Source organism: Acipenser ruthenus, chromosome 24, assembly GCF_902713425.1.
Source record: "Acipenser ruthenus chromosome 24, fAciRut3.2 maternal haplotype, whole genome shotgun sequence".
NCBI classification, from domain to species: domain Eukaryota; kingdom Metazoa; phylum Chordata; class Actinopteri; order Acipenseriformes; family Acipenseridae; genus Acipenser; species Acipenser ruthenus.
In genome coordinates this window covers 27,453,810-27,465,755 of record NC_081212.1, presented here as the reverse complement: position 1 = coordinate 27,465,755, position 11,946 = coordinate 27,453,810, and the positions used below count along the sequence as shown (strand labels likewise).

The window sequence follows — 11,946 nt, the reverse complement described above, 5'->3', positions numbered from 1 at the left end:
TAGATGGGCCTCTAGTGAGTTACAGGAAAATAATTCCATCTCCGGTTTCTGTGACAGTTTATAAATTACTCAACCTTCAGTCTCGTAATTTACGACGTCAAAGAAACCCTCGATGAAATTATTTTCCTGTAACTCACTGAAGCCCATCTATTATTCTATATATACACACACAGCCAAGCTTGAGCTAAAACCTGGGAAAATTGATCTCATTCAGCACTCCAAGGTTGTGGTTTTAGTTGGTTTATTTATTTACATACCATAGCTTATTTCACCTGGATTTGTCCTAGAATTCAGATAAACCATGCTAATGTTAGCCCACACAGGTATAGGTGGTCTTAAAATAAATAAATGAACCAACACAAGGGAAGCTAAATGACATCACTAATGTAATTTGCAGTGACAGATGAAAGCTCAACACACCCAGCAGCTCTGTGGAAGCAGTTAACTTTCATTTTGGTTTCTGATTTTTTTTCTGGACACACATTCAAAAATGATTGGTCGGTCCATAATTACATTTAAATAAAAAACAAAAAAAATGGACCAAACTACTTATTTATTGCAGACATTAAATTCTCTCACTTTCGAACATTAACAGAACCACATTTACAAGATGGTACCAGTCCCTAGTATTTATGCAATTGTATAAAATGCAGCCAAAATAGCTCTGGACCATGGATTTTACTCATACCATAGTATGTCTGCAGCATAAACAGAAAACTGTATGGGAATATGAAATGCTTAAAAAAAAAAAAACTAAAGTGCTTTTTAAAGCATAATAAATAGCAGCATCTTAAGGGAAATTAGAATGAAAAAAAAAAAAACTTAGTGTTCAACATTAAATCAAAAAGACAAGGAAAAAGTGAAGTTTCTAAACTTTCTTCTAAAAATGTATTGATGTTTTTATAAAGCCTGTAGATCACCTGGTACAGAATTACTTCTGCAATAAAAAGACTGCAGGAGTAATAGTACACCAGAAACAGCATGTTTTACTAACTGAATTCTTGCACCTATTTTAACAGACTGTAAAATTATTCATACATATACATATATAGGCGCACATGAAAAGGAGAGCCATCTCAGGGACAGACTGTACAAGTTATATGCAACTAAATAAATGGTGTGCACAAGTTAAAAAAAGCATTATTTACTTCAGAGGTTTGTGTTCATTTGGGATGTGTAAACTTAGCCAAAAAATACAAACACAGATAACACTGTTCATCATGATTTAAAATCAAACATTTGGCTTTGTCCTTTTGAAGGCAGCGAGAAAGAATAAAAACACAAAAATAAAAATAAAAAGGTCTCCATTAGGGCTTTCTGCGCCTGCAGGGAAGAGGAAAAAAAAAACACACACATTTAAATATTTTAATTTAGAAACTGAACAATGCCACAAAAAACAAAACAAAAAAAAGGCAGTGTATTATGCTCTGAGTTAAACGATAAGTCTCAATAACCAAACAAACTTACTTAGGCTGGCCATGGTGCTGGTATCCAGGTCCAAGATTAGAACCTGCCCTCATCTCTACAGCTACAGAACACTGAAGAAAAACAAAGTTAGGGCTAAAACTGTTTCAACAGAACATTTCATATTAGATTCTTACCTGATATAGCAACATGTTTACCAAGCAGCACTGAACTTACCCTCGTCTCTACACCTGTCCATTCACTCTCTGTGGTTTACCAAGCAGCACTGAACTTACCCTCGTCTCTACACCTGTCCATTCACTCTCTGTGGTTTACCAAGCAGCACTGAACTTACCCTCGTCTCTACACCTGTCCATTCACTCCGTGTGGTTTATCAAGCAGCACTGAACTTACCCTCGTCTCAACATCTGTCCATTCACTCTCTGTGGTTTACCAAGCAGCACTGAACTTACCCTCGTCTCTACACCTGTCCATTCACTCCGTGTGGTTTATCAAGCAGCACTGAACTTACCCTCGTCTCAACATCTGTCCATTCACTCTCTGTGGTTTCTTCCTGCTGCACAGGGGCGTTACCAGAGGACCTCCTTTTCCGGCTTGAGGAATAAGAACACATTTCATTAAAATATATACACATTTTTATGTAATTTTTTTTTTAGATGTTTCACAATACACCCAAAAGGAATACAAACTTTGTACTAGAAGTTGGGGACTCCTGCTTTAATGTTTCTATGTCTGTGAACTGGACCGATTGTCCTCCCCCTCTTGTCTTGAACACTTCTCCCTGAAAGAGAAGAAAAAAAAAAAAAAAAAAAAAAAAAAAGGCTTGCAAATCAGAAGTGATACGGACATGGTCATAATTTGCTAACGTTTCCAAACGTACCACTGGTCTCCTGCATCCTATTTTGTTTGGAATTGTATTAAAATCTAGGATTTGTTGAGTTTAACCAAGTGTCATAAAAAAATTAATAAATTAAATCACTGGTACAAAATTTGAAACTTTAAACACAACTGCTAAGACTTCCATCTCAAGTAGTTATTAATGTCAAATTGAGTTAAGCAAATCGTAAAAAAAAATACTACAATACAAATTAACATACATGCACATACTGCAATTCCAAAGACAAATGATCTTTATCAAACGTCAACAGAATGTAACTTTTTGGAAGCGTTAACGTATTAAACAGAGCTTTACTTTAGGGAGAAAAATCGAAGCACACAACATAAAAAAAAAACACACCCTTTACCTTAATAAGTTTTGTTTTAATCTCCCCATCCGATGCCAGCTCCTGGTGTGTCAGCATGTATTTGTCACATTTTGACAAAGCTTTTTCATTGGGAACTGACACCTTGATTGCATTGGGTACATGTGGCTGCATGACTGTATCTAGCTCCAAATTACTGGCTGGTTTATGATCTACCCATCTCTCCCCACCCGCGGAGCGTGAGCGCCTGTGTCGGGGCTGAACTGGTGGTGCATTCTATACAAATTAAAACAGTAAAGCAACAAAATCATGAGATATTATAAAACTACTAAATTATGTTCAAGCGCATACAGAGATGAGCATTTAAAAAAAAAAAAAAAAAGCACATTGCTGATCAGGCCTAGAAAACATCATGCAAGGTATTTGGATTTACTGATTCAATCCCATCCGATTAGAGCAGAACCATAGAAAAGACAGCATTAAAAATAACCTTTAATTTGACCTTGGCTATTTGACTTCAGTGATATCCAGGTTATTTTAACGAGAAAGCAGAAAGATCGATTTGTTAAGGAGAAAGAGGTAATGTTAAAATAGAATATGAAATAGCCCAAGTTAATTTTTTTTTTTCTTACACTACTTTTATTCGGCTGCGTAGGTAGGTTGATTTTATATTTAAGTGTACAACTAGTCAAATTTAACCCATTGCCATGAGCTTGGGACAAACAAAACTGTTGTGGTGGTCAATTGGCGATCTGTGGTGACCAATAGGTTGGGTGTTATTGCTCAATTACTTTAATAAGTAGCATTACTGTATAAAAATCAAGACATGAGGAGTCAACAGCCAATGCAATCTAACTACCTATGCTACGATATGTCATATGCCTACACCACTAACCATGTGGCAACAGTCTTCCTCTAAGTCTACAGCTCTGTGCTGTTGAATGGGAACCTCACAGTCTCCTGTCCTGTAAAAGCCTTGCCTCCTGTTCTGATTGCTGTTATTCCTATATTCCGTGAGCTCCTGCTGTCTAGTCCTATGATCAGGTGAATCGTAAACTTGTCTAGGAGCCTGGGGAACTCTCTGTTCCCACTCTGCAATATAGGAGGCTACCGACAGACTGCTGGAGGAAGGCTGGCCCCGCCTGACCAGGTGAGGGGAAGAGACAGGAGCCTGGCTGTGGAGGGGGAGCTGAGGAACAAAATGATGAGGACACTGCACAAACAGGAGACCCAGTTAGTAAACGTAGAAACTCAGTGCACAGACAATAAAAAGTGCCAAGCTTCAAGTGCAAAGGCAGTTCAACATTTTTCTTCTTGCCCTACTCCCTATGCCATATTTAAAATGTTAACCCATAATTTAAAATAATTTAATAAATTATAGGTGAGATCAGGGATTTAATTGCCCCTCATCTGTATTATAAGTAAACAGGTTACAATAGGGTTTTGCTAACATTGTGTATCAAAAAGGTGACAAAAATCGGTATAAAAACCAACGTACAGGTACAGGCGACGGAGACACTGATCTTTTCTTAACCATGTCCTTCTCCCTGGATGGTCTCTCTGGCTTTTCAGGCCTTTCAGATCTCTCTGGTCGCTCTGGTCTCTCGCTCTTGCTTTCAGTTACAATGGCTTTGAGCTGCTTCAGCTTTTCATCTTTCACCCACAATTTGTTCTGCATCTCCATCTGTTTCGCAGCCACACGTCTCTCCTGGAGTTAATGCAACAGTAAATGAATTCAGAACATTAATGTAAAAATAAAAAAATAATAAAATCACCAGAATACTTCTAATTGAACAACAGAAGACAACAGGCTGTTTTTTTAATTTATGCACATGATTGCATTACTTTGATTACCCACTTCCAAAAAATCAACTGCAAATCACTATACTAATCAAGCTCATCCAGAAATCAACACAGATGTAAAATTTTAAAAAGTTGTTTTTAGGACTCCTATGGTTCAAAGGTAGTAGATAAATGCAGCTGGAAGTAGTGAAGTTCCCCCTACTTAAATAGCACATGCACTACAGGATGCTAGTAAGTTTACACTTACACATTCCTTCTCCCATTTCATCTTTGTATTAGACACCACTCCTTGCATCCTTGCTTCCATTCGACGTTTATCTGATAACTCTCGCTGCAATTTCTGGTCCTTTGTCTCCAACTCTTGTTGTAAGGAACGCTTATCCACTTCATAAATATTAGTTGTTTTCTGCAAAATGTCAATCTAAAAAAACAAACAAGCATTCAATTAGTGTTACAAGATAACCATGTCTTATACAGCAGGTGAATATTTTTTTTTATTATCATCTCTTAATTTGTATATTTTGCTAAGCAAATGCAGTGCTTGAAAAAGGGATCAAATTGATTTCAATAAAAGTAGGAAGATAAGAAGTTATACCTTATATTCCAGTGTTTTGACCTTCTTCTCAAGTCGATCAACCTCAGACTTCTGTCCCGTGATAATCCTATCCCTGTCACCCAGCTTTCCTCTCTGCTCCTGGATGAAGTTGTCCTTGGCCATTAGGGTACCATCAAACTCCTGGAGCATAGATTTAAATGACCCAGCTGCAAAATAACCAAGTTTCTGTCAAATACAGCATTAGCTCTAAAGAAGTCTAGGAGACTGCCAGTTCAACCAATCAAAAAAAAACCCAAACAAGCGCATTTAGAAAATACATTATATTGTAATACTAAACTTATGCAAAAATAGGCCTGCTCACCTGTTTTATCAAGCTCATCTATCATCATCTGCCTTATTCTGTGTCGTTTCTCCAGGCATTCAATCAGTCTGGGCAAGGTTTGGTCGTCATTAACATCCACAAGATTACAAGGAGGCAGAGGCGGTAAGCTCTGTACAAGAATCTCAATGGTTGAAGGGTTTTCTAAATCTGTACATTTGATTGATGGGAAAAAAAAAGAAGTTCTCATGCCACCACTTAACACAAACCATTTTGCAATGCTATTTGACAAACTTCTTCAATTGATTTTTACCTCCATTAACTGGGCCTCCACGCTCCTCCAGCTTGCGTGTCAACTCTTCCTTGAAGGCTTGGTTTCTGTTCCTGCGCCCTGGCGTGAGGCCACAGATAGGCCTGTCAACAGGCCTGGCAACTTCCACTTCCTGAGTCATCTCAGCAAACCTCATCACCAGCTAATAGAAACAGGGAGGAAAACAAACCTCATCACCAGCTAATGGAGCAACTAGACATGTTGAGTAGCTGCATTCTTAAATCGTATTTGTGTTTTAATTAGGGCTGTTCAGATTAATGGCATTATAGGGTTAAAATCCAAAGTAATCGACACACGGGAAATTACACTCATCAGAAACAATGTGGAGATAGATGGAGAGAACAGAAAATGAAGGGTTACAAACATTAAAGGAAAACTCAAATCTAGTTTTGGGTATAAATTAGACTGAAGGAAAAATCATTGGAAAAGATTTACAAGCAAAGATTTTTGTATAAGGTGGGTGAGTAGTCGTATCGTTTGCAGTCATACTACGTTACTTTAACCATTTGAATTGGTCATCCTATTACTACAAACTGCAAGACAGTGACCTAACAAACACACCAATCTTACCATAGTTTCTTCGTAATCGTCTGCTTTAGGATTGACACAAACAATCATTCTCACTTTTCCTTCCCCATCAAAATAGTTCTTAAATAGATGAGTCACTTTAGAATCTCTGTACGGTACCATCTACAAAAAAAAAATTTGAAAAAAAAAGTTTAACCTGGCTTTGAAAACAACTTTTTGGTTAAATTACATTTTTTATTTGCTTACATTACCAACCTTATTTGTTCCATACATCTGGTTCTCTCTTAAAACTTCCATACATGTTCTAAGAGTCATCAGGGACTGGTTTATGTTCCCTATAAAACAGAGAAGATGCCATAAAGCACTGAAAATGTCAATACCGGTATTCAATTATCAAAAGCTACCAATACCGCACCTGCCTCTCGCAGTCGGCTCCCTTCAGCTCGCGTCCTGCTTGTTCTTTCACTTCCAGCCAGATCAACCAGGCAAAGCTGACTCACACTGATCTGATCTTTATCCTGACAACAAAAAATACAGAGCTAATCAAACATTTATTTTCATTATACATATATGAATACACACACACATAAACCAGCAGGATCCTTTTGAAGAAAATGTTGAGTGTGACTATGAATGTCCCGACAGAAACTTTTTTGGTAAGCCATTAAAATGGAATGTTTGGCTCAAAGATTTTTGTATTGCTGTAGAGACTCTACCATATTATATATATATATATATATATATATATATATATATATATATATATATATATATATATATATATATATATATATATATCAAGTATGTTTAAACAACTTAAATGTGATGGAGAATCTGGATTTTCATTATCCAGAATAAAGACTATTCAACTTTCTACCTGCAGAACATTGTCTCCATCTGCATCCAAAGGCGCTTGAGCCAGTTTGATGATGAATACACTGTGAGAACGACTGGATTCTCGGTTTAACTGAGTGTTGGCAATACGCCTCTTCTTCTGACCTGCAGAGAGCAGAAAGAGCGTTTAGACATTTGTGTTTAATAAATAAAATTAACTAAAGCATTACTACAAATATATCACGTGCTACAGTAGTAATGTAGTCCTAGCACCCTACTGTAGATTTGAAAAACACTGAAATTAAACCAATACAACCGTCAATAAAAAAATGGATAAGGAATCCGTCCAATTCCAGCAACAGCCTACCTTTCCAGAAAACCTCAAATGCTTCTACTGTCGATTTCACCTCTACTTCTGTACAGCCAGCCACATACATATTATGGTTTTGATCTTCCCTGAGAATTTTAGATTGAGGAGGTCTGCAAAATGCATAGGAGAATTAGAGAAGCAAGACTGCACTGAAGATACAAATAGGTGAACATAAACTTGGTTAATGTTTCTAGCTGGGTACAAATGAAATGGCATCTTTAAAAAAAAAAAAAAAATGAAGGCTACAAAAGCATTTAGGTGCCTCTTTTGAAACATATTGTGAAAGCTGGATTACATGCAGATCAAGGTCAATCGTGCCTTTCGCTTCAGCAGTTTTAATTTAAGTGTCACTTTCAGCCAGATGGGTAAAAACAAAAGCAAACTGCAAGTAAGCGTCTTGTAATTGCACAGTACAATTGAAAAGTGTAATTTCTATGCAAGCTTTATACAGCACAATACAAAGTCATTCTAATTATGAGTCAAGCTTGAGCGCCAACAGCTACTGTACCAATACACAAAAAGCACAAAAGCAACAATTAAAAGAAAAAAGGAGACAGCAAAGTGGAATAAGTCAACACAAGCTGCTATTATTCTCTACAGCTATAGGTTCACACACTGGCCACGTACATGAACTCAGTGCTCCGCACAGGAGTGCCGCACCCGTTCCACCTAATAAAGAAAATAGGGTAAATTAAGTGCTAAACAATCTATTCTAAAACTTGCAAACTTGTACCTCCACCCCCAAAGTGAGAATTCATGAATGTTTAATGTTTTGTGAGCTCGCGTTAACTTATTGAGATTACAGGATCTAAATGTTCATTAAGATAACAGCAAAAGGGCAATTAACCATTTAGGTAATATGCCAGAAAGACCACATGACAATCCTGTACATATCATAAAAATATGTATATACCTTCATGAACAAAGCCTCTGGGAAACATGAAGCCCTATCATTTGCTACAATAAAATATCTTCCTCAAATTACTCTAGACAAGAGATAGATTTGACCAACAATGCACTCCAGCTGTCGACACAAGCTGAAAGTCTAATTCACCATTAACATAGCACTGTAAAATGGCTAGAAAAGCTTCCAATTAAGACAACTTTTAGTCAGTTAACTTCAGTTCTACTGTTCTCATTGTAGTTTTTATTCTGTCACCACTATATGGATTGATTCTAAATCCAAGGAATGTTATCTTTCAGGGGTGATACCGACAATAGCACTGTGCAAAGCAGAAACAGACACCCGTAACCGAAAACATCCCAGTAGATACTTGTGTAAATAACTGGAACGTTTTAACCAGGACACTCACAGCGTACATGAAAACACACTTGCACATCCCCTGAATAATTGTTTAGTACTTACTTTGGCCTTATTGGATCATATGGGACTTCCTCTAGGAGATCATAGATGTAATTATTATAGATTTCTATGTATGAAACAAAAACACTGTAGACACTGTCTTCATCGACACCCTCTGCCTTGCAAGTATCTTCTACATTGATCATGTCAGCAAACTCTGGATCTGGCCTTTGCCTAGAATATAAACAAATGTTAAAGTTGTGGGAGTATTTTTTAAAGTACAGGTTTACGTCCATCAGCAATGAATTACGGTGCTGTGCAGTGTATGCAATAGAATTCAAACCAGATTCAACCCGGTGAAAAACAAACACTGCACAAGTGCAACTCCCCCAAAATCTATTCAAAGGCTTAACCCTACCTAGAAGGAGTCTTGGGTGCAGATGTTTGGCTCTCTCTTTTTTGCCTTTCTAACAAAGCATCAACTGAAGTCTGAATCTCCATGCCATTTTTGTCATCTGGCTTGAAAACCTAAAGCAGAAACATATTAGAAATCTCATTTATACTGTCCTTTAAAATAAAAGGTAATCCTTGCCAATGTACTTACATATCGCTTTGCCTGATAAGGACCTATACTATTGAAAATCATATCCAAAGAGCGGGGAAGAAGACCCCCTTCCCCAGGAGAGCCAGTCATCGTATGAGTTTTCCCGCTGCCTGTCACACCATACGTGAAAAGCAAACCTAAAAGAAACAGTAATGAAAATGAAAATGCTTTGGCTTGCTAGATTTAAACTTTCAATAGGTTTGCAGTAACAGGCAGACAACATGGTATTTTATTCCACTGCCGGCATTTATTTTAAACATCAAACCAGTTTAGATAATGTTGCAAGCTCCTTACCATTTTTACAATGAATGACATCATCAACAAGCGGTTTTGCCACGTTGTCAAACAGTTCAAGCTGAGATATGTTCAGACCAAACACATTCTTGAAGGAATACTGCGTCTACAAGAGTTAAAGTTAAAAACATTTGTGTCCAACACAATCAACAACATTGCAAAGTTAACCTATTCCTGTTACCTCTCTCACTCCATATTGTCCTTTCCCAGTGCAGGCAAAACAATTGTGTGGCAAATCAAATATCACCATTAAGCCATACGAATCATTATGCACAGGTCACGCTTGACCAAGATCAGCAGTCCAAATTATAAAAGTAACGGTCCCACTCGAACCATATTATTAACTGATGGATTTGTGCTTGTTTGTTTGTTTGTCTTCCACTTCACCATGTGCTAGTTGAAGATGCAAATACAGTTACCTCTTTGAACTCTCCATTCCTGTTAACTTTGCTCCCTTCTGGAGGGTGCAGTTGTATTGTTGTTTCGCTGATCACCTCGATACAGCATTCCTGGTCCTCTGAGCCAAGCGGGCGGACCCGGCAGTACACCTGAATCAATCATACAGTTCACAATATAAATACACTAAAGGCTTTAAAAAAAAAATACACATTTGTTTATTATATTTTCTCATCAACTTACACCAACTGGATCTTTAAGGTTGCTGTTATTGGGTGGTTTCTTTAGGGCAGCTCTTCTGGGTGTTTTACCCCTCCTGGAGGAGGGAGGGGGAAGGAGGAGGGAGGGAAATCAGAAATTATAACCTCACCACTTGAGGAAAGTTAAGCTACTGCAAAACGTTGTGGTGGCTTGTGTTCGCATCTGAATACTTTGTTATAAATGAGGGCCAGTTAGGAAACAAACTTCACAATAAGATTCCTGCAACTGGCACTACGTACTTCCTCATTTTAAACAATGTTATTTTGTTAGGATATCGACTATAGCATACCAGTAATTTTAATAATATATATTTTTTTATTATTCTGTCGTTCAGAATTACAAATAGTTCGCGAGATAAATATCTCTCTATACGTTTACACAGGACTTATGTTAACACCACACATTAGAAATGTACTCAGTACTCACGGGACAAATACAAATATATATCAATACAAATAAAGATGTCTGCTTTTTCAAAGAACAAACTTGTTTCCATTTAGTTTGTTATACTGTACCTACATGTCCCTGCTTATGACACCACACTCCCTTTCGCACAATTAGAATAAATCATGAGCAGAATCTTTATAGATTTATTTTAACAGAAAACTGTAAGTTTGCAACCAGAGTTCGATACAGTACCATTTTCAAAGGACAATTGTTTAATGCCGTGTTACAGCTTGCTTTGTTTGTTTGTTTTTTTAATGAGAAACGCAACTTAAACCCAAACATGTCCGACTCCAAACTGGCAGAACAACAAATGAGCTTACTGATACAAAAGTTGGTAGAATATTAGTTTTTTAGGCCCACTAAACGACAGTGTGTGCTTTACAATCTATTATGTAAAGGTTTATATTGCGCTACTAATTGCCACTCCCGACACTAAATTAAAACTCCCTTGGTAACGATTCCCTCACAATGCACAGGCCGGACACGCTCACGTCAGCTGCGCCACACTTTATCACTCGAGAAGCATCGTTACAGATGTATTTGTATCGTCCACATTAGCAGCGCGTACTGTGTCTGTACATTTATAAATACTCACGCCTGTCTAATCATGTCGAACGCGGCGTTGTTTTCCTTTCAGACTCCTCCAAATCAACAAGCTGCTTCACTTCCACTTCACTCAGTCCCCGATTCAAACTTTCCCTCCGGTTCGAGGACAAAAGTATTTTTTCAAATCTCGCCAATCACCAAGAGGATGACGTTATACCTCCCGGAAGTTGCGTTCGACAGCTCTTGGTGGTTGGCTGCTTTTGCTGCCCATCAATCGTGCGATTCCACAGGAGGTATTCCCGCAGCGGTGCGCGCTGAGGAGGCTCTGGAATGAGAGGAGTCCTGCTCATCTGAACACACCTTATAAGGAGTACAGACAGTACAGGGGTGCGGTGCCAGGGTGCCCCGATAACCGGGGAAGTTAGGGGCTCCCTTCAAAGTTATTTCGCGTGCTAAACCGTGCAACTTTGCACGGTTTAGCACGCGAAATAACTAAACCGTGCAACTTGGCTGAGGCTGTGTAGGATGTTCTGTGATAGTAGGTTTAACGAGGTTGATAAAAATTGAAATTTCGTTATAAGAACGTCTGCAGCAAACCAGTGACAAAAATGATCACATGAAGACATTTTGCTATTTTTATTTTATTTTTTTGTCGTTTTATTTTGTTTAGTTTTTTTCAAGTGCATCCCTTTGGTGTTTGTAATGTTGTCTTATTTTTTGTGAGAGA

At 37.8% G+C, this 11,946-nt stretch overlaps 1 protein-coding gene across 4 annotated transcripts; it reads right to left on the bottom strand.

Moving 5' to 3' along the window:
* Window positions 1–536: 536 nt before the first annotated feature.
* On the bottom strand, window positions 537–11,552 carry LOC117429324 (kinesin-like protein KIF23). 4 transcript variants are annotated; one of them, XM_058999081.1, is made up of 24 exons: window positions 11,269–11,552; window positions 10,209–10,281; window positions 9,989–10,117; window positions 9,570–9,675; window positions 9,276–9,412; window positions 9,090–9,199; window positions 8,735–8,905; window positions 7,996–8,037; window positions 7,366–7,478; window positions 7,042–7,163; window positions 6,580–6,682; window positions 6,420–6,499; window positions 6,207–6,326; window positions 5,619–5,778; window positions 5,348–5,515; window positions 5,026–5,192; window positions 4,678–4,851; window positions 4,126–4,335; window positions 3,523–3,798; window positions 2,670–2,903; window positions 2,115–2,206; window positions 1,937–2,018; window positions 1,468–1,538; window positions 537–1,323 (listed from the first exon to the last, which is right to left on the bottom strand). In XM_058999081.1, the coding sequence occupies exons 1-24, from the start codon at window positions 11,280–11,282 to the stop codon at window positions 1,308–1,310; spliced, it is 2,970 nt and encodes a 989-aa protein (XP_058855064.1). In that variant the 5' UTR covers window positions 11,283–11,552; the 3' UTR covers window positions 537–1,307. The 4 variants fall into 4 exon arrangements, with proteins under 4 accessions (XP_058855064.1, XP_058855061.1, XP_058855063.1 ...); XM_058999078.1 differs by lacking the exon at window positions 3,523–3,798 and having other exon boundaries at window positions 11,269–11,550; XM_058999080.1 differs by lacking the exons at window positions 2,670–2,903; window positions 3,523–3,798 and having other exon boundaries at window positions 11,269–11,549.
* Between the last annotated feature and the right edge of the window lie 394 nt (window positions 11,553–11,946).

Bases quoted from the DNA above. Each gene is read 5' to 3' on its own strand.
- LOC117429324 (XM_058999081.1), bottom strand. The intron at 4,336-4,677 runs GTAAGTGTAAAC...CATTAACTCCAG, and splicing joins TGAAATGGGAGAAGGAATGT to GAGAGACGTGTGGCTGCGAA. The intron at 3,799-4,125 runs GTACGTTGGTTT...CTCCACAGCCAG, and splicing joins TGTCTCCGTCGCCTGTACCT to GCTCCTGTCTCTTCCCCTCA.